The 24,729-nt window shown below is 45.3% G+C and overlaps 2 protein-coding genes across 5 annotated transcripts in view; one reads left to right on the top strand and one right to left on the bottom strand.

Annotated features, from left to right (window-relative positions):
- Positions 1 to 1,424: 1,424 nt before the first annotated feature.
- Positions 1,425 to 7,192, bottom strand: Ripply1 (ripply transcriptional repressor 1). Of its 3 annotated transcripts, none has more exons than XM_042268718.2 (5): positions 4,894 to 7,192; positions 4,322 to 4,479; positions 3,351 to 3,426; positions 2,723 to 2,781; positions 1,425 to 2,251 (listed from the first exon to the last, which is right to left on the bottom strand). In XM_042268718.2, exons 2-5 carry the CDS (start codon positions 4,420 to 4,422, stop codon positions 1,990 to 1,992), a joined length of 498 nt encoding a protein of 165 aa, XP_042124652.1. In that variant the 5' UTR covers positions 4,423 to 4,479; positions 4,894 to 7,192; the 3' UTR covers positions 1,425 to 1,989. The 3 variants fall into 3 exon arrangements, with proteins under 3 accessions (XP_042124652.1, XP_042124653.1, XP_015847815.1); XM_042268719.2 differs by having other exon boundaries at positions 4,322 to 4,423; XM_015992329.3 differs by having other exon boundaries at positions 3,372 to 3,426; positions 4,322 to 5,441.
- Positions 3,041 to 24,729, top strand: part of Cldn2 (claudin 2) — a 39,610-nt gene continuing 17,921 nt past the window's right edge. For both annotated transcript variants that reach the window (XM_042268714.2, XM_042268715.2), the window contains exon 1: positions 3,041 to 3,125. The gene's annotated coding sequence lies outside the window, so the exon portion shown is untranslated. The remainder of the gene's footprint in view (positions 3,126 to 24,729) is intronic.

The following is a 24,729-nucleotide window of genomic DNA, read 5'->3' as shown; positions in this document are numbered from 1 at the left end:
TTCCACTTCACTTACCAGAAGAAACCGAATGGGCTGAAGGAATGAGAGGGGTCAAAGTTCAACTGCCTGACAGCCTTCTCCCAAGACCAAGGCTCAATTTTAACCGATAGATGGCAGCAGTGCTTGAGTTTGGTGGCTTACCTCCAGGCTGGCCGTCCCATTTAGGGAAGTCCCAGCGAGGGCTCAGAACTGGAGCAACTCTCTCAGGCTGAGAGAGAAGGGGAAGGAAAGGAGGCGCCATTTTGCTTTTCAATAAGATGCCATCAGCCTTTCCCCTCCACAGTTAAGGAAAGAGTCGAGGAGGTGGGCAGGTGAATCAACAGCTTTGAGAACATCCAGGCAATTTTCCTTCATGATTTTCCGAGCCATCTTTTGTGAGGGGTGCTAGGCTAGGAAGTTGCATGGGATACCAAACACGGGTTCCTGCAAAAGTAAGGCGGAGGCAGATGCTATCGTAAATGAGACAGTGGGTGTGTGTGAGGTTATCCATCCTGGATTTGGGGGCCTGGAGATGCTCCGCACAGAGAGATAATGTGAGGTACTTCTATCGAATGACCGAGAGTTTAAAGGGCCTAGAAGAGTGGAAAGCCTTTGCAGGCAGGAGTTTAAAGGCACGGAGGAGTTCGAAAGCATGCTACATTCAAGGGTAGAAAGATGAGTCTGAAAAGACAGGCAAAGACTGGATGATTAGCACCAGGCATTGGGGCCTACGCCTGTAATCCCGGCTGGGGAGAGTTAAGACAGAAGGACTGCTGTGAGTCTGTAGCCAGCCTGGGCTAGAAAGTGCCACAACAGCTAGGGATACAGAGCAAGACCTTGTCTAAAAATAAAATAAAGTAAATGATTAAAGAATCCAGAATACCACCGTAAAGACTTGATTTGTGAATGTAGAGTGTTTTAAAGTATGTCGGCGTATGTTTTCCTAAAGAGCCACAGTGCTTCATTGGTAATCTGTGTCACCCCCCCCCCCGAAAAAAAAGAGCAAACCATAAGGCTAGCTGTTGGTGAGGCAAGACCATGACCTGATTTGGTGGCCCACGTGCAGACAGATTGTGAAAGAAAATGCTGGAAGTAAGAAAATTCATTGAAAAGTAGCCAAAGAGATACAATCGACAGGATTTGGTGGGTGCTCAAGTGTTCCTCCTCATCTGTGACAGCAGCCCCGAAGGACTAAATGAGAAAACGTGTCTCACCTTTACCCCACGGGGGGGCTTTCCCCTCACTTTTCTAAGCGGCCCTTGCAGTTTAATCAAGCGTGGTTTCATAAGTGGACAGAAAAGGCCTGGCCCAAGTCTCTGTCCCCAGCATTGCATTCTCCGAGGAGAACTATCTGTCAGCTGACCTCAGGCAGAGGTGGAGCAACGAACTGACCTCCACCTGTGGCTTCACAACACGGGCAGAGTTCAGTTAAGAAATCAGCACAGTTCCAAGAACAAGGCAAACATCATTCCATTTATTTTCCTCCTGATTCATCTTATGCCAATACCCAGACTGAATGAATAGCAGGCAAAGCGGGTGCAGGTCCCCAGACAAGCAGATTCTCAAGATGCCTCCTTCCATTCCATTCCGTTCCATTCCCTTCCCTCAAGGTGCCCCAGTATTGCTTGGGTCTGGTGTTGGTGTCTCTGGAAGTCAGCCTTTCTCCCCCGGAGACTGGCTCACGTGGCTACCTTTGAAAACTAGGGGATCAAAGGGCCCTGGGGAGTGCCTGCTCTCTTGTCCAAGGGCATCTCCTGCCCTGCTCTACTTCCTGAGGGCTTCAGAAATCAAGTCTTCCTGATATCCTTCCAGGTCTGAGGAATCTCCTACTGTTGGCACAAGGACAGCCCAGACAGGAACATACCAGAGGCCTAGACTCGCAGGCCCATCAGGGGAGCCAGGGTAAGCTAGACAGCTTGAGGACACTGGTTTCAGTCCAGAAAATCTGTGTCTGGAGACTCTTTGCTAATCAATGCCCTTGGAAACCTGTCAAGTGTAACTGGGACTGCTTCAGTTTGGACAGGTCAGGGGTTGGTCAGGGGAATGAGCTGTGGCCTTGTGTGGTGTGGCCTCTGGTACCCTCGCACACCCTTCTGGCCCTATTTCATTGACCTCCTCCTCCTCCTCTTCGTCCTCCTCCTTGTCCTCCTCATCCTCTTCACTGTTGGAATCCTCATATAAGTTGATGGTGGCCTGGACAGGGAAGTTCTGTAGTAACATCTCCCCAGCACTGTACAGGTAGTCAAAGGAGCGGGATTTAGGCCAGAAGAGCCTGTGGACAAAAAAAAAAAGAAACAAGGCCCCAAACTTAGGCAGCTCTCAAATGCAGAGGGACCAGTAGGGCCAAGAAGGATTCAGACCCTTAGATCTGGTTGCTAGATGCAGGAAAGGTCTTAGAGGGAAATGAAGAAGCAGTTTTGGCACAGAATCTTTGCAAGTGTTACAAAATGGTTCCAGGAAGGCACGTCACCTCTGACAGGCCTACAGCTGAGGTTGAGGGTAGGGCCCACCCAGCGTCTTTCAATTCTAGCACTGACACCATTAACCACTCCATCACTCCATCCCTTCTTTTCCTACTAAGGATTCATCCTTAGGGCTCAGTGACAGGGAAGTCCTCTGGGGAAAGTCACTTTGGCCTGCTAAGTCCCGTGGTCTCTTTCCTCCTGAGTCACCGCCTCGTCTTGAGCATTCACAGTGCTCGTGGCTGTTCGCCCCGTTCTGAACTTGAACAACAGAAGCTTACCTGACAGGGTGATGGAACTCAGCCTTGGTGGCGCCAGCCGCTGTTGCCCCACCAGCAGCCTGTCCAAAGCAAAAGCTAGCATGTGGCTTAACTGCCTCTCCCACAGCGAGGGTCAGAGATCTGCAGGGTCCGACAATCTACACAAGACTCTAGGCATCTCTTGAGTTCCAGCCACCTCCCAGCCCTGCCCTACAGCAAGGGGTCTGTCTGGGATCTGATCTAAAAACAAGTGGAAAGTGTCATGGGTCTTGTTTTCTTCCCTGACCTTGTTCCAGGGCCTGTTTGGAGGCTGTCCAGGGGACAGAGTTCTCTTACAGGATAAAACATTCATGGAGCAGAGTGGGAGAGCACTGGGACGAGGTATCAAGAGACCTGGATTCCAGCGACAGCTCTACCACACACTGTGAGTCCAGCCCAGGTCCCTTACCCACTCTAGGCTTTGATCTCCCGGTCTCATTTGTCATGGAAACCTTGGCCCTGCCTTCCTCTCAGAGGTTCTGTGGGGGTAAAATGTGAGCAGAGTTGGCAAGATGCTGCCCCAGATCCACAGCCTTAGACTGGAGTCAGGGGATGTCTGAGAAGAACATGGCTGTGCCCATGCAGACATGCCACAGGGCCTCACACTCACCCAGTCCACCAGCATCCTCACCTGCCTTGGTTGGTCATTTACGGAGGACAGCCAGGGTCTCCAAAGACAAGTTTCTCTAGGGCAAACAGAACAGATCAGTTGGGAGAGGAAGAGACCTAAGCACAGGCTTCCTCTGATGACAGAAGTGGTCTCCTGAAAGCTTGGCACACAAGCCATCTGCTCCAGAATACCTTTTGTCCCCTGCCACTGAGCCAAGGCTGTGACAGATACCCCACATCTCTACTCCAACAGCATTATCGCTGCTCTTGTCCCACTGTTTTGTGATTGTCATCTGAGTCTCTTAATCTGAATGATATGTATGGGCATATCTGAATCCTCAACCCTTAGTACGATGCCTTGTACACAGGAGGGTCTTAACCGTTTGTTGGATGTGAATGTGGAACATTTGGAGGAGTGTCTTGCTGCCTACCTCCTGCATCAAGCGGTAGAGAAGAGAATTCTGCCATTTTCCTAGCTCAAGAAAGGGCTCAGAATACTCCTGGGCCCATTTCTTCTTCTCTAGACTTCTAGAGGCAAGGACAAGCAAATAGGAAACTTATGGCATGCTCAGGACAGAGGCAGCACCCCAACCAAAGGCCTCTTTAGACTTTGTCCCTCTCACCCTGTGTCACCTGCCACCATCTAGGTCCCATAGTCCAGGTTGCATTAAGCCCGGTTTCCAGGACAACTTCTCCTGTTCCCTCGGGGAGTTGTACAGACTAGCCCACGAGGGTCAGGCTGCTTGGCTTTCAGCTTTGGCAATGGCCACTGTCTCTCAGCCCACTCCTGTCACCTGGGGTGATGCGTGAGGTAAAATATTCCAGCCAAAAGTGTAGAGGGAGGTCTGGGGCTCTTCGTTGTCTCCCCACTTCAAGGAGAACAGGGCCACCATCACCATGGGCATCTCACCTTCTCCAGCCTTCATCTCCCTAACCCTGGGTTCAGGCTGTCAAAGGCCAAGTTCCACTTACCTTTCATTCCCAGAAACTTCTTGTCCATTGATTTGTGCTAGGGCGGGGGCTTGGGCCAGGGCCAGGCCCCGGGGAGCAGCAGCAGGAGCAGCAGGGTCCATCCTTGGGACACCAAGGCAGATGACTGTGGTTCTCAGAACCTCCAGCAGCACTCTGGGCTATTCCCCCCCAGAGACCCTTTTATGAGCCCTGCCTTGACTCATCAATTATTCAGGCGTTGCAGGCAGGGGTGGGGGGATGTGGGACAGACGGTTGTGAAGATTTAGGGAGGGGGCTCCTGGAGAGAGAGCAATGTTCTTGGGGGTTAAATCTCTCCCAGTTGAATAAACAGGGTCCGGGTGGAGGCGAGGGATCTGGGATAGCTCCAAGTCAGAAAGGAAAACAAAGAAGAGGCCAGTTTCACACCATTTGTGTGAGTTCCCCAGGCAGTAAGTATCAAGGCCCAAGGGGGGAAAGAGGGGAGCTCATTAACTCCCAAAGGCACCCAGGCTTGTCTGGGACAGGGGCCTTTAGGAAAGCTGGTTCCCAGTGAGAAAAGTAGGTGCCAGTTCCAAGAACAGTGGGGGACTCACCAGGTATTTCAGCTCAAATCCCAAGTAGATTTGCCAGGTGGACCTGATACAGGGTCACTGCCATGAAGCATGTCACGTGGCTTGGGATAAAGAGGGGTTCTGGATGGAGCAGGTCCAGTCTCTTGCAGGGTAAACCTCAAGTCACCTTTCAATGCCTACCCACATCCTCCCCTCACTGCTCAGTTGACTTGCAAAAGTGCCTACAGCCCCCTTTGGCCTCGGCAGAGGGTTGTGTGGTGTGGGGAGCGGGCCCAGGGAGTTTGCAGGGCGGATTCCAAATGGCACAGCTCAGCTCCTAGTTTAGGAACCCGGGTGCTGGGGGCTGGGAGGGTTCTGGCCAGCACTGTGCTGCCAAAGGGACCATCCCAGGCCTCAGTCCTCTCACGTGAGATGAGGGTGCTGGCTCAGTGGTCCCCAAGGCCCTGGCAGCCTGAACACTCTGTGACAGGAGCTGGGTAATGGGTACTGACCTCAGCAAGCCAAAAGGTTTGAGCAGAGCGCTTGGCATTAGCCACCTTTTGGGCCTTAGCCAAAAAGCTTCCAGTTACAACAACTGGCAGGCACTTCATGCTTAGAGGTTTCAAAAATATTCCTCCTGACCTCAGTGGCCAGCACCTGCCTAGATTTAGTGTCTTGGATGTTCATCACAGCCGGGTTTGTAATGTTCAAAAATTAGAAACAACCTCAGTGTCCAATAATAGGAAACCTGTTAGTTTTATTAATTGTGGTCAATCCTTGTAGCCACATCAAAAATCATGGTATCAATGCAGAAAATGTAAAAGCTAGATGTTAAAGAATGTGATTAATAGGATTCAAGGGCTCCTTATCCAGCTCCCACCTCCCAGGACTCTGCTTGAGTTTTATAGCCCCACTGTGATCTGTACAGCAAAGAAAAAAAATCAAGGCAGAGTTGTAGCTATGGCTCAGTGGTGGAGCGCAGGCGCAGCAGGGTTTGACCCCTGGAACCAGAAAAACAGTGAAGAAAACAGCTCCACATTCAAATTGTCATGGCGGAGGAATTCGTAAACAGCTAATGTATTCAAGAGTGAAATGCATACGTTTCAAAAATATCCCTTAGGACGATCCCATTTTGATAAGGAAGAAATGTGGAATGTACAGTATGCACAGAAAAAATTGGCTAGTTACAAGAAAACATGTTGCAATTGTCAGCTCAGGGAGTAAGAGGGCAAGGTGGAGTTTTACTTCATTCTTTACGATTTTGTGATGTTTTGAAACAATTTCCACAAGTGAACCGATACTGTGTGGTGAACAAAAAGTAAAAATAAATAAAGACATAAAGTTGAGTGGGTATGGATTGGGGGTGGATCTGGAAGGGGATGGGGGGATGAAAAATATGATGCATGAAATTCTCAATTAACAAAAAAGTATATATATATATATGTCTATTTTAACTGATTTATAGAACTATATGTATTTTTTGAAACATAAACAAAGAACATTTATTTGTGGAGCAGAGAAAACTCTTGGACATGGCAACCATTTTGAAATACCTGAGGATTAGATGGCAATGAATTATACTTTTCTGTGTGACTTCAAAGGGCAAAGCTAGAGAGAGGCCCAAGGATGGAGCTACAGGAAGACTCACTTTGGCTCACTCAAAGGAAAAGTTTCGAACGGCTCAACCACCTCAGGGCCTGGCACTGTACCTGCTGTCCACAAACAGAGGTTTATTATATGAGATGAAATGAGCCCTGTGGAATGTGCTACCTTGGACTGGGCTAAGCTCTCTCAGGCTGAATTTTGTTAAGTTGGAGCTGGATGCTATATCCTGGAGAGGGGGATCCTGTGGAAATTTGCTAAAAGGAGAGAGAAGGAACTTGGAGAAGGAACAAAGCCAAAAGGACTGGGCTGAAAAGAGACAGCATGCAAAGAAGAGAGAGCCCAAGACATATTATCACACCCTGGAATCTTTTTGACCTCTAGGTGACCTCTGACAACAAGCAGGAGGTCAGAGGGAAAGGGGGAGGACACACATTTCTCTGGAGGTCCCAGGTCATGCGCAGCCTGACTTAGTCATGTCACCCACCATGCCACCTTTGACCTTGAAATTGTATTCCTCCAGCCGCTCCCTTCCCTCGCCACAGCAGGCCTCACAGGAAGCCTTATGCTCAGCTTCCAGCATCCTCTCCTAACTCTGAGGGAGCCCTGTCTCCACGACTCTCAGCTCTCCCTAGACAACTGCTCTGACTGCTGCCTCCTAAGACTCCCCTTAGCATCACCCAGCCATGGAGGAGATGAAGGCATTGATTGACCCCTGTTGGGGGATGAGAGCCTGTTGCTGAACCAAAATATCAGAACCTACCCGTTCTCTCTTGTACTGAGTACAGAACAGAAATGGGGTGGTCAAAGGGATAGCAGGAAGGACCAGGATAAGCCAAACAGGGGAACTTCCAATAAAGGCAATGACGATAACAACTAATTTCTTTATCGGTTGTAATGTGCAGGGTTTATCAGTGATGGCTTGCCCAGGTTTTCTGGGAGGAGAAGGTTGCACTCTCTGAGGCAGACGCTTTGTTAGGCTTTGCTTGGCAGGGAGATGAGTTAGAATGAGGAAGGTGCTGTGGCTCCTGCCCCAAGGTGCTCACAGCTTAAAGGGTGGAGGAAGACAGACTTAATTAGCCTCTGCCAAACCGGAACCCCTCCACCAACCTCAGACAGGTTCCCTTGTCACGGCCCCAAAGCAGCCTCCACGTTTCTCTGGGCCTCATTCCAAATTTCCTTCAGTTCCCTACCATGTTCCTGCCGCACCCTTCTCCCTGCTCAGAACAGCCTCTCCTCCCACTTCCCTGAGAAAACAGAGGCCTTCAAGCATGGATTACCTCAGTGCCCTGCCCCAACCCCCAAGACTGGCTTGCCTCTCCAACATCCTTCCCACCCTCCACCCTCCCCTAACAAGGGACAAGGTGCCCCTTTCGTTAAAGGCTAATCCCTTCTCTCCCGGGCCTTGGCCTCATCCACCCTCCTCTGGGCCCTCTCTCCAAGACAGTATCCTCTTTCCCTTCAGGAAAACCCAACTTCCCTACACCAGAGTATAAACCTCTGTTTCTGTGAGTCCCTACAACGAGCTCCTCCCTCCTCACACTTCTCCCCCAGTCTGCTCTCCCTCAGTTTCTTTCTCTTTCTGCCCCCTTACCACCCTCTTTTCTTTCCTTCGCTCTCCAGTTTGTTGAAAGTAGAACCTAACCTCTCGACTTAGACTTTCTGCAGCTTCCCATTCACACTTTAGCCCACAGCAATTTGGCTCCGGTCCCATCATCCCAGTGAAAAGGCACTGACAAAGGTCACCAATGGCCTCCTAATCGCCAAATCCAATGAACTCTCTGAACTGTAGCTCCTCTTCCTAGTCCATCCCCTTGCTAGGCGATGCCCAACAATAGACATTGTTGGCCGAGCAAATCCATCTTCCTCTCTTGGCCTCATGATCAACCACCCCCTTCCTTTCCTTCACTCCCTCTCTCCATCTCCCCCTTCCTCTCTGCCATTTCTCTCCTGGATATTGAACCTCATAGTCTCTTTCTATTGTTTTGGATTTTTTTTTTTTTTAAAGTCTGGGTCTCGCTCTTGTAGCCCATATGGGCCTGAAACTCGGGCTCCTTCTGCTTCCCACTACGGTTACAGGCATGCTCTACCAGGCCTGGCTCAGTCTTTGAAGCTGACCTCTCTCTTCCTGTGCTCATTTCTGCACTCAGTGGTCCTCAGATCCTGATGATGCAGTGATGTTTTCAATGGGTCACAGCAAACTTCACCAGGAGAAAGTTCACTAAGAGACTTTCTCAACAGTTTAAATGTATCGAATTCTAAACGGTCCTTCATTCTAAGATTCTATCCTTTCTAGTTTGGGATGTTAAAATGATCTCTCTTTCAAAGTGAAGGTGATAGTGAATGCTAGTTTATTTCATTAATGTTTCCACTTGGCACAAGGAAACATTAGTTTCTTAGTGTTGGTTTCATAAATATTTATAGAAAGAATGAAGGAACAAGAGCTATATTTCCAGCCTGGAATTTTTCCCAACGGGCATCTCAAATTCATTCCAAAGTTTAACGGTTCTTCTCCCCCAACAAATCGCCTGTGTACCCACCTTGTAGTCAGCATCACATTGAGCCAGTCACGTGATCTAGACTCCTCCACCTGTGTGTGTTGTCAGTTTTGTTCTTTGCTGGCTTCTCCTCCTGGCTCCCCCAGCACATCCAGGCTTTCATTTGCTGAACGATGGCTCCTTCTGTCTACTCTCACCTGCACGTTGTTGGGTTGCTCTAAAAGTAGCTATGGTTTCTGCACTGGTGAAGTTTGTCATTTGATGTTAGACTAATGCTTTTTGTTTGTTTGTTTTGTTTTTGAGACAGGGTTTCTCTGTGTAGCCCTGAGTGTTCTGGAACTCACTCTGTAGACCAGGCTGGCCTCGAACTCAGAGATCCATCTGCCTTTGCTTCCCTGAGTACTGGGATTAAAGGCGTTAGCCACTACTGCCCGGCTAATACATTTTTAAATAAGTGTGATTATGTTATATACCATTTTAACACGCATTCTTGTTTTACGTCTTTTTGTTGATGACTTATTACATGTTGTTTATTTTTATTTTTATTTCTGCTTTGAGACAGGGATTCTGTGTGTAGCCTTGGCTGTCTTGAAACTCACTCTGTAGACTAGACTGGCTTCAAACTCACAAAGATCCACCTGCCTCTGCCTCCAAGTGCTGGGATTAAAGACATGTGCTACCATGACCCGCTGCATTTTTTTTTATTAAGATTTATTTATTTTTATTTTATGTGTATGGATATTTCCCCTGCATTAATGCATGCAGTGCCCATGGGGGCCAGAAGAGGGCATTGGATTCCTTGGAACTGAAGTTTAAGATGGTTGTGAGCTGTCATGTGGGCACTGAAAATTGAACCTGTGTCTTATGGAAGAGCAGTCAGTGCTCCTCCACTGGGCCATCTTTATAGGGCCTTCCCTTGGTGCTTATTTTATATTATTTTATACTATGTAAATGGTGTTACACACAAAGCAAATTCTAGTGATTTTTCTTATTCAACTCCAAAGTGATTGTAAAGAAGCAAAGGCAACTCATAACATGATCAACACATTTAGCCCAGGAACAGCTTAGGAACATACAGAGCAGCGGTGGTTCAAGAACTTTTACAGAGAGCTGACTAGAGCTTTGAAGATGAGGAGCATGATGGTTGGCTCCCAGAAGCTGCCAGCGATCAATCAGAGCTGATCCTCTTACAACTGCGGTAGACATTGCCAAAGAATTCATCTCAGACTACTTAATAGCCATTCAGAATGGAAAGAAAATAGGAATTGTGTATAGACTCAATGAGTGGGTGCCCCATGAGTTGTCTAAAAATATATTTTAAATCATCAATTTAGAGTATTATCTTCCCTTATTAGTCTGGTCAACAGCAATGGACAATTTCTCAATGGGCTTAGTGAGGTGGATTTTATTGGACAAACTGGTGACAATAATCTTGGTCGTTGGAGTGATAAGTTTGAAAATACTTCCCCAAGCCAAACTTGTATCAAACACTAAGTCATGGGCCCTATTGGGTGGTGTGATACCTGCCTGATCCAGTGCAGCTTTCTGGCCCCCTAATGAAGCCATTACATCTGAGCAGTATGTTCAGCTCATTGATGAGATGAACAGACAACTGCAATGTGTGCGGCCAGTATTGTCAAGAGAAGAGGCTCAATTCTTCACAACACCTGATCTCAATCAAAGCTTAAAGGGAATGTATATGGAGAAAGGGTCTTGACGTGGGTGAGAGGGAGACCAGAAAAAAAGGTGATGAGTGAGAGTAATCAGAATGCCTTATACGTGCATATTAAATTATCACTGAACAAATTTAACTAATAAAGAGAGAAAATGAAAAACTTGAGCTTCCTAATTTTGCCTCATCTGGCATTTTCAACTAACCTTGTAGCAGGTAACGCCCGCGTTACTGCTAACCGTTCACCATGTCTGAGCGAAGGGCTGCGGATTAAAAAATAGAGACAAGAGACAGCGAGTCATTCGTACGTTTGGATGTCGAATGCCGTTTATTGAAAGAGGGAGGAAACCTTAAATACAGGCTTACAACACAAATGGAGGATCCCCTGAGGGCAGAAGTTCGCTACCAATGGTCTACATTCTAGACCCAAAGTTCTGCATTCTTGCATCTAAGTTGTTTACACCAAATACAGGATGCACCTAAGTTGTTTACATCACAAGCAGGATGTAGGAACAAAGAACCTCCGGTAAGCTCTCCGATGAGCCTAAGGTGAGAAGGACACCGGCAGGGAATCTGAATGGGAAGGACACCTGGTCAGGCAAGCAAGGCTACAGCCACTCACAGTCGGGGGTCAGGGCCCATGGCGCCCACAGGTCCCCCCTTTTTATTAAATGAGCTTCTGACTTAGGTTGCGTGGGACCAGCAGACCACCTTACCCGTCATAGAGACACTTGCCCAGGCCACACAAGTGCTCTGTCTTAGGTTGGAGGCAGCGGCCCAAGCATTACCCGTCTCTGAATACTCATTATCATACAGACTCAACCATGTGAGCTGTAGAGTGACTGCCGCCAAAGATCTCAAAGTGGCACTGGGCTTGCAATCTGTGCGACACAGAAAAGACCAGCAGAAGTCCTAACCCACCCATAGCCAGAGGGCTACAGGCAATTGAACCATTCCCTATTTAAACGAGCCTTACCGCAAATAGGAGTCCTGTAAGGTGGTATCCCGAGCAAATGGAACTTGAGTTAGAATAATTTATAACTTACAAAGCCAATTATAATGTATAAAAGTGGAATTAAATTTATCATGCCCAATAAGAAGAAAGATTAACTAACTGTGGTAGCTACTTTTGCTGCCAGGGTCTCCATTGTGCTAGCTGTAGTAACCAATTATGAAATAGCAATCCCAGAAACAATAGCAGCAGTGGCAACAGCGATGTCAGAGTCTCTTCTGGAGCGTGTGAGCATCATCTGTGTCTAGCTGCCACGGTCCACTGGCATGGACACGGCTCCAGGAACACGAACCACCAAGGCCCATTTTTCTTGATCCCAGCACTACTTAGGCTGGCAGGTCTGCAAGAGAACAACTGAGAAACATAAAGAAAACAGAAAACAAAAACAGCAAACAAGGAGCAGAACTAATGACCTCAATAATGGCTACATTCAGGCTCACAAATTTTGAGGTATCTTCAAAAAGGCTAGATGAATTTCAGGAGGCAAATAAATGTTGCACAGAGCCATTCCTGAAAAGTAGGTACTACACCAGCTTGAGGGGGGTTGCAAAATGCGAAAAGCTTAGCTGGCATGCTACTGTTAGCAAATGAAGTTCATTGACCTTCAGAGTTATCCTTAATCTCTAAGGTGTGATACATTCTCAATGTTTTTTGAAAAAAGTTACCATACATTACCTTCTGAAGAATCCAACCACATGGCTACAGTTCCTAGGCTTACAATAATGTTTGCCAAGGCTGGCCATATTGGGCTCTCAATCCCCATCAGCATCAGAAGGGGAGAATTTTTTACGAAGGCCCAATAGGTCTCTGCCATGTTGGGATTCAGCAGCAGCCACAGGGCGTACACAGCGTTCAGGAACCCACAGAGGAATTTCATTGTCCTGTGGAAAGACACAAACAGATCCCCGGGCCCACACCAACACTGGATCGGGTCCCCTCCAAGTGCCAGTAGAAAGATCTTTCCATCGCACCAGAGGATGATTTGCAACAGGAGCCCTCCAGTGCTTATCTGCAGCAGATACTCCAGCAGAATCCACCGATAAAAAATTTAAAATATATAAAACAAGGGAAAGAATAGAATGTGGAGAGGAGAGATGAGCCCCTAACTCCCCCCTTTTTATTTTAGTAATATAAGTTTTTAAGGTACGATGGCAGCGTTCTACTATAGCCTGCCCTTGAGGATTATAAGGAATACCAGTCTTATTAACAATAGAAAAATCTTGGCAGAATTTTGAAAATCCCGTACTACTGTAGGCAGGACCATTATCAGTCTTTATGCATTTTGGCACTCCCATGTAAGTAAAAGCATGAAGACAATGATTCTTTACATCCTTAACCTTTTTCCCTGAATGGACAGAAGCAAAAATTAGAGAAGAATATGTATCAATAGACACATGGACATGTTGTAATTTTCTAAAGGAAGGCACGTGTGTGACGTCCATCTGCCACACATGATTAGGTAAAAGTCCTCGAGGATTAACTCCCAAATGAGGAACAGGTAAAAATTCCACACAAGTAGGGCATGATTTAACTATCTGGATGGCTTGTTCCCGGGTTATGCCTGTATGATAACGGAGAGATCCAGCATTAAGATGATAACGCTGATGCAACTGAGTAGCCTTATCAAAGGCAGAACAGACTAATGTGACAGCCATACGAGTAATGGCGTCAGCCCTCTGATTACCTTCACTTAGAGGTCCAGGCAATTGAGTATGAGCTCTGATGTGGCCCACATAAAGGTTATGAGAGCGAGACCATATAAGTCCTTGCACTTGCAATAAGTATTCATGAATGGAAGAAATGGATGGTATGTAGGCTGTTGTTTCCAAAGGCATAATGGCATGTGCCACATATTGACTATCGGTATAAATATTTACACTCTCATCAGAAAACATCTGTAAAGCAAGCAACAGCTCCTGTACCTCTGCCACCTGGGCAGAAGTGACCTGGACTTTTATTCTCTTTACTATGTTACCAGAAACCACCACAGCAAAACCACGTGAAGTGCCATCAGTAAATACCACACGGGCCTGAGGAATAGGAGTCATTTGTACTATCTTGGGAAATATAACAGGATGCAATTTAAAAAATTGACACACATCATTGGAGGGGTAGTGAGTATCAAACTGACCCTGCATGGAGCATGTCAATATGGCCCAATCATTATCATTAGCTTGCAACCATGTTACTTGAGACTGGGTGTATGGGGTCACCACAATATCTGGCTCCTTACCAAAAGTTTGAACACTGATCTTGATTCCCTTAAATATAATCTGAGCGACAGCTTGTGGATAAGGAGTGATGATTTTTGCTGGAGAAGCTGGGGAATGTACCCATAAAATAGGACCTGTTTGCCAAAACACTCCAGTAGGTGAATGAGTAAAACAAAATATCAAATACAATAAGGGAGAATTAAGATCTATATACTGTACGTGAGCCTGTTCCAGGGCCTCTTGCACATGTTGTAGGGCTACACGTCCTTCAGCTGTTAATTTACGGGGAGATGAAGGGTCAGGGTCGCCCTTTAAGACATCATACAAGGGGCGAAGCTGACCTGTTGGAATTTTTAAAGTGGGCCGAAGCCATTGAATATCTCCCAGAAAGGTTTGGAAATCATTAAGTGTGCATAGCTGATCCATACGCAGAGTAATCTTTTGTGGGCGTATGCCCGTGCGTAACAATTCATGACCTAAATAATGATAGGGAAAAGATACCTGTACCTTTTCTGGGGCTATCTGTAAATTAGCCAAGCTAAGAACCTCTTGTAAATAAGAAAAGGCATCAAAAACAAGTTTTTTATCTTTAGCAGCCATTAATATTTCATCCATATAGTGAATTATATGAACACCTGGAAAAGCTTTTCGAACTGGAGCTAGGGCCAAAGACATATAAATTTGACATATAGTAGGACTATTGGCCATTCCTTGAGGCAATACCACCCACTGATATCTCTGATAAGGTTCCTTAAGATTTTCTGAAGGAACACTGAAAGCAAAGCGAGGACTGTCCTCGGGATGCAAAGGAATGGTGAAGAAACAATCCCTCAAGTCAACCACAATTAACTGCCAATGCTTAGGAATTGCCACAGGGGCAGGCAGGCCAGGCTGTGTTGCTCCCATGAGAAGCATGGTTTTATTTACAGCTCTAAGGTCCTGTAATAGCCTCCATTTTCCTGATTTCTTTTTAATAACAAATATAGGTGAGTTCCAAGGTGAAGTGGAAGGAATGATATGTCCAGCATCTAACTGCTCCTTAACCAATGCATACGCAGCCTCCAATTTTTCCTTAGCAAGGGGCCACTGCTCCACCCATACAGGGTCATCATTCTTCCAAGTGATTTTTATCGGTTGTATTATTGAAGGCTGCTGTGCAGTGACCCCTACGGAAAAGACCCTAATCCTCTAGTATCGCCAGGACCCCTAGTGACACAGTTTTTGTCTGCCGCAGGGAGCGGGTCTCCTTGCAACATTTTCCCTAAGCCTTTGCCCGGGCAGTAGCCCTGACTCTTCAGCATCTGTTGTACAGGCTGTGTAGTAAGTACAGCTCCCATGCCATCCAACACATCCCGTCCCCACAAGTTCACTGGAATGTCAGGTAGCACAAAGGGTTGAAAAGCTCCTGCATGACCTTCCTCATCCTTCCAATTTAAAAGTAGCCTGTTCTGTAATGGCATCTGAGCTGTGCCGATACCTTGTAGGTGAGAGGTAGAATCTTTAAGGGGCCAATTGGGATCTCAGGATTCTTGTGAAATTATAGATATATCCAGTACCAGAATCCAATAATCTTTCAATCTCAATCATACATAATTTTATTTTTAATTTAGGCTGTTTATCATTGATAACTGTTTGTTAAAACACCTTTTTCCCTGTACTTCCAAAGCCTCCAGTTCTATATATCGGCGCCATTTTGAATTTAAAATATGAAAGCAATAATAATTGAGCAATTCTATCACCAGCTTTTGTTTTCATGGTCTTTTTTACATATGTCAATTATAAAAGCATTAAACACAATCTCTATAGGGTTTGAAAAGGTAAAACTTTAGGTAATACTTTTCAGTAGTATTTTATAAAATTTTAAAGAGGATTCCTTTTTATAGATCCCAAATAACACATTAGCACAAATAGCCAATTATTAACAATGTGGACCAAACAATATACCTGTATATTTTATTTACTGGAAGATTAATTTTGTAACCTCTTTATCAGGAAGAGAATATCATATATGGGTTATCTTAGCAACATTATTTAATAGGCTAATAACCCAATTCATTTCAGGTGTTATATTTTTATAAAATTAAACCAAGAATTTCTAGAAAGCAACTTAAATTGCAGAGCCAAATTTTCAGTGATCAACAATGATCAACAATCAATGATCAACAGACAAGACCATACCTAATATATAGTTCAAAATTATGAATTTTGTTCCTTTAGTTTTTCAACCATGAGGATTAAACATTCATCCAAACATTTATCAAGACAATCAAAAGAACAGAACATCCTTTATTCAAACAGCATTGACTTAGCATTCAGTGTCCTGACCGAAACCATATTTCACCAGAAATTAGACCCCGTTTAAACTTTTAGCGCTAGTCCCTTCCCAGGCTCAGCTCGCTGGCTCTGCCCAGTGCTCAGGCTCTATTGCCAGCACCTGCCTGGGCCGCATTCCTTTACGGCTTTGCCTCCCACGGCGTGTACCTGTCGGCCCGCTGCTTCGGGCTATCTCGTGTATGTCTTTGTCCGCCACAGCCGCTGGGCGCGCCCCACATACACAAACTCACGTTTAAATTCTCTACTCCCATGAAGGGACTGCCTAATAACGAGTTATTCCCACCATAAGGGAAAAACAGAAAAACATTTCCCACAAAGGGATCCTAAATATTGAATTATTCCCACTCTGAGGGAAAAATAAAAAACATTTGAACCCAAATTAAGCAAACAGACAGCAAAACTTCTAACCTCTAAGCTTGCTTGCTCTCCAGCCAGCAGCAATGAGGCCTACCTGCCGATTCTTTGTAATTCAGATGCTGCCGCTCTGCACTGGCGGGAAGAAAAAACTCAAGAGTTTTCAGCTATCCTGAAAACTCTACAACTGGAAAAAGTCTTTACATTCTCCATTACCACTGGAAGAGGCTTCTCTCTTTCCTTTATCTTTCCTCTACAGGACCCAAATCTTTAGGCCTAGTTTTAAAAATTTTTCCCCTTTTTACCGGAAAAATCCTTTTTTCTTGATTAAAATTTTTCTCCCATTTCTAACGGGAAATTTCCTTTCCTTCCCTCTTCTCTTTTGGGAAGATTTCCTTCTTTTTATTTAAAATCTTTAGCTGTCTTGCCCTTTCTTAACTTTGGTACCTTCCTGCTTCAACAGTCCAATTAACTGACTGTGAGCTACCTGTACCCATTTCAATCCACTCTTACCTGAAAAATGCCGGCCGGCCTTCCAAGAGTGTCCGTCAGCTGTTCCTTCTTACTCAAATCTCGGTAGGAACCTCCATCTGTAGCAGGTAACGCCCGCGTTACTGCTAACCGTTCACCATGTCTGAGCGAAGGGCTGCGGATTAAAAAATAGAGACAAGAGACAGCGAGTCATTCGTACGTTTGGATGTCGAATGCCGTTTATTGAAAGAGGGAGGAAACCTTAAATACAGGCTTACAACACAAATGGAGGATCCCCTGAGGGCAGAAGTTCGCTACCAATGGTCTACATTCTAGACCCAAAGTTCTGCATTCTTGCATCTAAGTTGTTTACACCAAATACAGGATGCACCTAAGTTGTTTACATCACAAGCAGGATGTAGGAACAAAGAACCTCCGGTAAGCTCTCCGATGAGCCTAAGGTGAGAAGGACACCGGCAGGGAATCTGAATGGGAAGGACACCTGGTCAGGCAAGCAAGGCTACAGCCACTCACAGTCGGGGGTCAGGGCCCATGGCGCCCACATAACCTCTCAGCAACTGGCTATGTCTTCAATCATCTAGACAATATTTTGCAGGGAAACCCCTTCCCAATCAGGATTCAGAAAATGCTTTGCATGACTTTGTCGAGTCCCAAATTACAGACTTTTATGCTACAGGAATAAACAAACTTACTTCTTGTTGGCAAAAATAACTTGATGTTATGGTTTCCATTTTGATCCATGAAGATATGTTTGAGACTAGTTTAAGTCATTTAAAACCCATGGTCTGAAACCACAATTCTTTTTGAAGAAATATAGCTTCCTGAATGTCCTTGACTTAGCATTGCCCACTCAGTGTCCTCTCATGTGACCCAACAATCTTCCTGTAACAGTCCTGTGGATGATCTTCCTCTGCTTAAAAACTTCCAGTCACACCCAGTTGCATACGGGAAAAAGCCAAATTCCTCTATATTGTAGTCCCTTGTCACTGGGGTCCAGCCTGCCTCTCCAGACTCCCGCCTCTTTAGACTCTCTGCAACTCCCAATGATTATCCCCATTTCACAAACAGGCCATTCCTCTGGAATTACACTTTGCAGCCTATGGAAGCCTTACTTTCACTCTGGAGTGTATTAGAGAGTCTCTGGGTTATCCCTGAGGTTGTATGTCTCAGACCTTGGGTCATAACTCATGGTAGGCTTCAAAATCAACTTAGTAGGCTGAGATCAGCACTTGCCAAAATGAACAGCAAATGTAAGAAGGAACCACACCTGGGTGTGGTGTCGCACACTCCCACTACCAGCATTTAGGAGGGAGAGGCAGGTGGATCTCTGTTTGAAGCCAGATTGGCTTACATAGTGAGTTCCAGGACAGCTACATAGTAAGACCATATCTCAACAATAAAATATAAATATATAAAGAGAATGAATTCCACTTAACAAGGATGAGTAGTAGTATTCTGAGAAACTTTTATTTTACTCACATGGATCAATAGGTAGGTAGATAGACAGATAGATAGATAGATAGATAGATAGATAGATAGATAGATAGATAGATAGATAGACAGACAGACAGACAGACAGACAGACAGACAGACAGATAGATAGATAGATAGATAGATAGATATAGACATAGAGAGATAGAGAGACAGAGACACAGATTTGTGAGTCACAGTAAAAAGAAATGATAGCATTAAAGTAGTTAATGAAGATGTTATTCTGCAGTTCATTTTGTTCACATAGTCCTTTGCACTTAATAGGATGGTCAATTCCAGAAAAACTATTGGGTGAGGGAGCAAGCGAACTGAGCTGTGTTTAAGGGCACATCAAGAAGGAGATGTGATGTTGGCAGGGAGAAGTAGCACAGAGCAGATAAGAAGAACAGAGAACATTAGTTAAAGTTTGATGTGCTAGATATCGTTTTAAGCACTTTATGGGGCTTAATTTGGCTTCGCAAGCAAACTTAGAAGAAAGGTGTTATTAAGGGCTTCATTCTGCAAGTGAGATTAGACATTTGCCCAAGGTCAAAGAGCTCAAAGGGACAAAGCTGTGATGTGAACTCAATCACTGTGCTCGGCACTGCCCTACAGTGTTGCCACTGGAAGCCAGGGAAGAAAGGGGCTACCAAGGATGCCGGAAGTGTCTCAGCTAGTAGGCATGGATAATGCATCCCCTGAAGGCCGAGCTGAAAGTCCCCATAACCAGTGTCCTCTCGTGTTTAAAAACTTCATCCTATTCTCTCTTTACGGTGTCCGCTTCTTGAATCAGCACCCAGTGCTGAGGCTACAAAGCCTGGATGTGCAGTTGAGGGTGCTAGGTGATGAAGGCAAGGAACAGGACAGGCAGGTTCTGCTCAGCAAGACGAGAAAAGAAGGTCTTGTCCCCAAGTCAAGCACGTTCCCATAGTGTAGATAGCAAATGGTGCCTGGGGCCTCTGCCCTCAAGTCCAAATGTCCCAAATGTGCCAAGCCTTGGAGCCACCCCCTCAGGTTGCTGGGACAAGGAGTTCCCTCCAGAGAACAGTTGGTTACCACACAGCTCTCCTTGGGCAGCCTCTGCCAGAGTCCTGCCCACCATCTGAGTGCGGGCTGCGGCCCATGTGGTGTCGCTGTCTTGTGCAGAGCCTCTTGCAGCTCCCCATTTGCTCCTCATTTGGACTGCAGAGGCCTAGCAAAACAAAACTATAGGGGAGGGAGGAGGCTAGAACAGAGAGGGTCTGCAAAGGTCGCTCCCACCGGGGCTCTCTCCCTCCTGCACTTTGACAGGCCTGGTCGAGGCCTGGCGTTTCCATTCCAGCCTCCCGACCCGACTCCTTCTGATACTGCCTACCTGCCCTAACTAGCATGGGGCTTTCTGAAGATGGGGCTGAATTCCCTGTGATAGACTCTTTTTTTTTTTCTTGTCTTTTAAATCTTCAGACCCTGGAAACCACTGACAGATGCCTGCCTTCCTGGGAGGTGGGTCCTGGGAAACTCATAAAATGGCAACAACAAAATTGTTAGCAAGTTTACATGCTCAGCACTTGTCAACCAGTGTGGCAAGTACTTTATTATCTTATTTCATGTACTGCTTCTACAAATCTGATGAGGGATTATTGTTCCCACTCAGAGATGAGCAGAACACGGAGGACAGAACGCTTGATCGGCTAAGGGTCCAGTACCTGTGAAGTGACTTGCGGCCACTTGGCTTCAGGCCTTGATCATGTTATGCCTGTGTTTCTGCAGGAAACCTTGAGGCAGGAAATCTTGGCTCCCTAGCTAGACTTCGGTATGAGGATGATAATGATCTCTACCTCAGAAGCCTACAGAGATGACTGAACCAAATAGTGCATACACTTTCCTCAAAGCCTGATGTGAATCTAGCACTCGGTATACTATGACTCCTACATTTTTATTATTCTATTTTCCCTCCATCACTGTGGTTACTCAGAGCTTAGACTGCAGAGGCAGAAATTCCTATGTTGGAAGGACTTCCCTGTAGATTACCATCTGGGTGACTTTGAGTAAGTTAATCCATCTCTCTGAGCCTCAAATTCCTGCACACGAAAATACCAAGGCCCACCTCACGGGGCTGGAGTAAGAAGAAATGAAGTGCTGGAGATCCGTTGCCCTTAGTTCTTTCGGTCTCTCACACTTTTCGGTGTTTTCTACATATTGGATCAGATTTGGCTTACCTGATCTGGCTTCCATCCTGTTCATCCACATTTAGTAGTAACTCGTGCCTGGCAAGAAGAGATTGGGCACCCATGATTTGTTCTCACCCTTTCAGTCTGATCCCCAACTCCATACAGCTTTCTTATCATTCCCATCACTCTTATTAGTACTGTTGATGCACAGTCTAAAATGTCTCCCTCACCCCTAGAGCAAGAGATTTCTATGAGCTTGTCCACGAACTCACATGGATTTCAGGGAGCCTTCAAGCCACACTAGTGTCTGTCTTCCCCAGAGGCCCCTCATCTGAAGCCCCCTCCCATGAAGGGGTACTCCCCCTTCCCTTCGGTCTCCTCTGCAGTTGTGAAGTAAGCCGCTTTATGTAAGTGTTACAGGAATAGCCATTGGCTTCCTCCCTCCCGTTAGCACCTGGCACTGGACTGCTTCCACAGCAGGTGCTTGCTCTTTGTGAGTCGAATGGTGTTTGACACAAGGCATTTGGTCGGAGAGACAAACAGCTCTAACTGGACTAGCAGAGCCACAGGGAACCAGGGTGGACTAGCAAACAGCTATGGCAGGTGCCTGGGCCATGGCAGGATCCTCTGTTGGCTTTGTTGGCCATGTGATACAGAACATGTAAGATCTCAGGATGCAGACAGCCTTAGAGAGCAGCTATGCCTTCAGACACAAGGTGAATTGGGAGAAGGCAGGGGCATAGTGCAAGTCCTCAGGAGAATGAATCTAGACAATTTTCCTTATTGCCAGCCATTTCAAATTTTTCTTCCCATCCTCCTAGCCTTGGCAGTCCAAAGAAAAAAGGGGCCCCTAAGATTCTGGAGGTTCAGTGGACTTCTGTAATGCTCAGACGCTAGTTGCCTTTTTCTGTCAAGAGCAAAAACAATGAGGGGAGGGGGTAAAAGTTCCATTGCCTCAGCATGGATGAAGGCTGTGTTCTTACTCAGTCTTCATGACCAATGCACCTACTCCTGCTAGAGGAAATATCGCTTCAGAACATCTTGACGAAGTGATCCAAATCACTGCATTTCAACCAGGTGTGGTAGCCACATGCCTGGAAGCCTCCTACTTTAGGAGGTTGAAGCAGAAGGATTGTGAACTGAAGCGAGCCTGATCTCTTAAAACAAATATATAACATGGTCTCCAGGGCTTCATACAAAGACTCTGTCTCAGGACTGGAGAGATGGCTCAGCGGTTAAGAGCATTGGCTGCTCTTCAAGAGGACTTGGGTTCAATTCTCAGCACTCACATGGCAGCTCACAACTGTCTGTAACTCCAGTTCCAGGGGATCCAATACCCTCACATGGATATACATGCAGGCAAAGCACCATTGCCATAAAAAGGTGGGGGAGGCTGGAGAGATGGCTCAGCAGTTGGGAGCACTGACTGCTGTTCCGGAGGACCTGAGTTCAGTTCCCAGCAACCACATGGTGGTGCACAACCATCCATAGTGGGATCTGATGCCCTCTTCTGGAATAAAGATGTGCATGCAGCTAGAGGATGCATACACATTAAAAAAAGAAAGAAAGACTGTCTCTTAAAACAAGCAAAAATCTAATGGAGTTAGAGAGACAGCTCAGTAGGTAGAGTAACACTTGCTCCCCACATCTGGTGACCTGACTTAGATGTTTTGATCCCACACACAGGGGGAAAGTGAAGAAAACAAACAAACAAAGAAACAAACAACAACCACAACCAAACCAAACCCAAACCTCCACAAGATTCTCTTCTGGCCTCCACACATGCACCATGGTACACACATCCACATCCACATCATAATAAATGATTTAAAGTTAGGTTTTTATTCTATATCAAATTATTAAATATATCTTTAATTGTGTGTGTGTGTGTGTGTGTGTGTGCACGCGCGCGAATAGAAAAGGAGTATTTCCACCTCACAGTGAAGTATGATGACTTTCATGAGCAAAAGCATTTGTGTCTCAACTGAAAGCCAACCTTTCAACCTGGCAAAATTCTATCTCCCCTCCCCTATGCCCCCACACACACTCCTTTTAATTAACACTATCCAACTTTTCGTGGAGCTTTTTTTTTTTTCACTTGAAATCAGTAGACAGGCTGTGGTTATTCAAAGTTGACTGAGTATTTGGCTAGTGTTTTGTTGAAGATCAACAAAGTGATCTTGTCACTATAAGGAAAACAACTGATAGTATTTATTGTCAATCATAAATTTTAAGCCTTCAGGCAAATTGTACAAGTCTGAGAACCTCCATCTCATACTGTGAGCTTGAGAACTTCCTTATACCCCTAAAGACCTTTATGATAAGATTAGTAATAATATTAGGTGAGCATGAACTCGTTATATTGTGTAGTCAAGAAATGAGTCAACAATCAGAAGACCTCTATAATGACTCATGCATGATGTTCTAAAAACCATGCATGGATAATTGATCCATTCAAAGTACAAGATAAACCAATAGATTTTAATGTAACAGAGTACAAAAAGTTCGTTGATACAGTTTTAGTTTCAACACTGCAAATAAATATTAAGAAACTACCACTTGTGAAGTTTAGTTATCATAAAGAATCCCACACAATTCATTTTCTATTGCTGCTATAACAAATTACAACAAACTTAACAACTTAATACAACACCCATTATCTCACAGTGACGTAGGTCAGAATCCAGATGGATTCCTCTGTGTTCTTTGCTTAGGGTCTTACCAATGCTGAAATCATATTATCAGTTGGGCTGGGCTCTTATCAGGAGGATCTGAGAAAACATTCCTTTCCAAGGTTGTTATCAGAATCCACTTTCTTATGAGTATGGTTTGAGGTCCCTGTGGCCTTGCTGGCTGTGACACAAAGGCAGTTCTCAGTATCTAAAGACTAAGCACATTTCTTCTCATGTAGCCCCTGTAGTTTGAAACGATCAAGAACACATCAAATACTTCTCACTTCCAAAGACCTATGACTTCCTTGTCTACTACTGGGAGACTTCTTTAAAGCGAGCTTATAATTAGATCATTTCTATTTGTCCCATAACTAGCACAATGTTAAGAATATCTCATTATAAATATCTATTCTCAAAAGTAGGAAACTCTCCATAGTTAAGAGTTGTTTGGAGGTCAATCCTAGAATTGTTCCTGGAAATGTTTAAAATGCTTCTCTTTGTCATCTATACCCCAGCTCCAAACAACCTACAGCAACAGTTTGAGTGTAAGAGCCAAGTTTAGAATCAGGCTGTCCTTCATCCAGCCAATTTACAAATATGTAATATAATGCCTTTTCTGTTTTGGAAAACACAATTATTTTTTCATGAATATACGCTATTTATCAGATAATAGATTTATAATATGCAAGAACACACACACTTCACTCTTTTTGCTGTTCAGTTCTAAGAAGTTTTTGTTTTGAGACAGGTTCTCAGGAAGCCTAGGCTGGCCCTGAGCTCACTATGTAACTGGGGATGGACTCCTGATCTTCCTGCTTCCAGCACCCAAGAGCTAGGATTACAGGCACACACCACTATGCCTGGATCCACAAATGCATAGGGTTGTTGAGACAACAGTTAGAGGTCCAATAACCAAATTAATTTCCTATTCCTATGCATATCATTTCATTCAACTCTTTCCCTATTCCTGCCCCAACAATCTCTTCTTCATCCCTATAATTTTGTTATTTTGAGAAGGCCGCACAAATGGAATTATACTGTAAGCACCCTTTGGAGTCTGACTTTTTTGACTGATAAAAATACATTTGAGTTTCATTCATGTAGCTGTGGGATCAGTAATTCCATCAGTAGTAGTCACTGGAGATGAGCTACCTTTCGGTTAACATGTCTTTAAATTCATCTGTATTAAACTTAGTGAAACTCCACTACTCTGAGATGTGGGTCATCTGGCAGCTGGGGAACTTGGAGTTGGCCTTTCATGATGCCTCAATAACATATTCCTTATTCTACAATTTGATACAGATGGACATGATAATCTTGCCAATGTGAACCCTGGGGCTTCCCAAAGGCACCCTGCATACCTGTCTGGAGTTTGTTGGCCCCAGCACAGGACAAAAGCTTGTGGCTGA

This window comes from Peromyscus maniculatus, chromosome X (assembly GCF_049852395.1).
Source record: "Peromyscus maniculatus bairdii isolate BWxNUB_F1_BW_parent chromosome X, HU_Pman_BW_mat_3.1, whole genome shotgun sequence".
NCBI lineage: Eukaryota > Metazoa > Chordata > Mammalia > Rodentia > Cricetidae > Peromyscus > Peromyscus maniculatus.
This window is presented reverse-complemented; position numbering and strand designations above follow the sequence as displayed.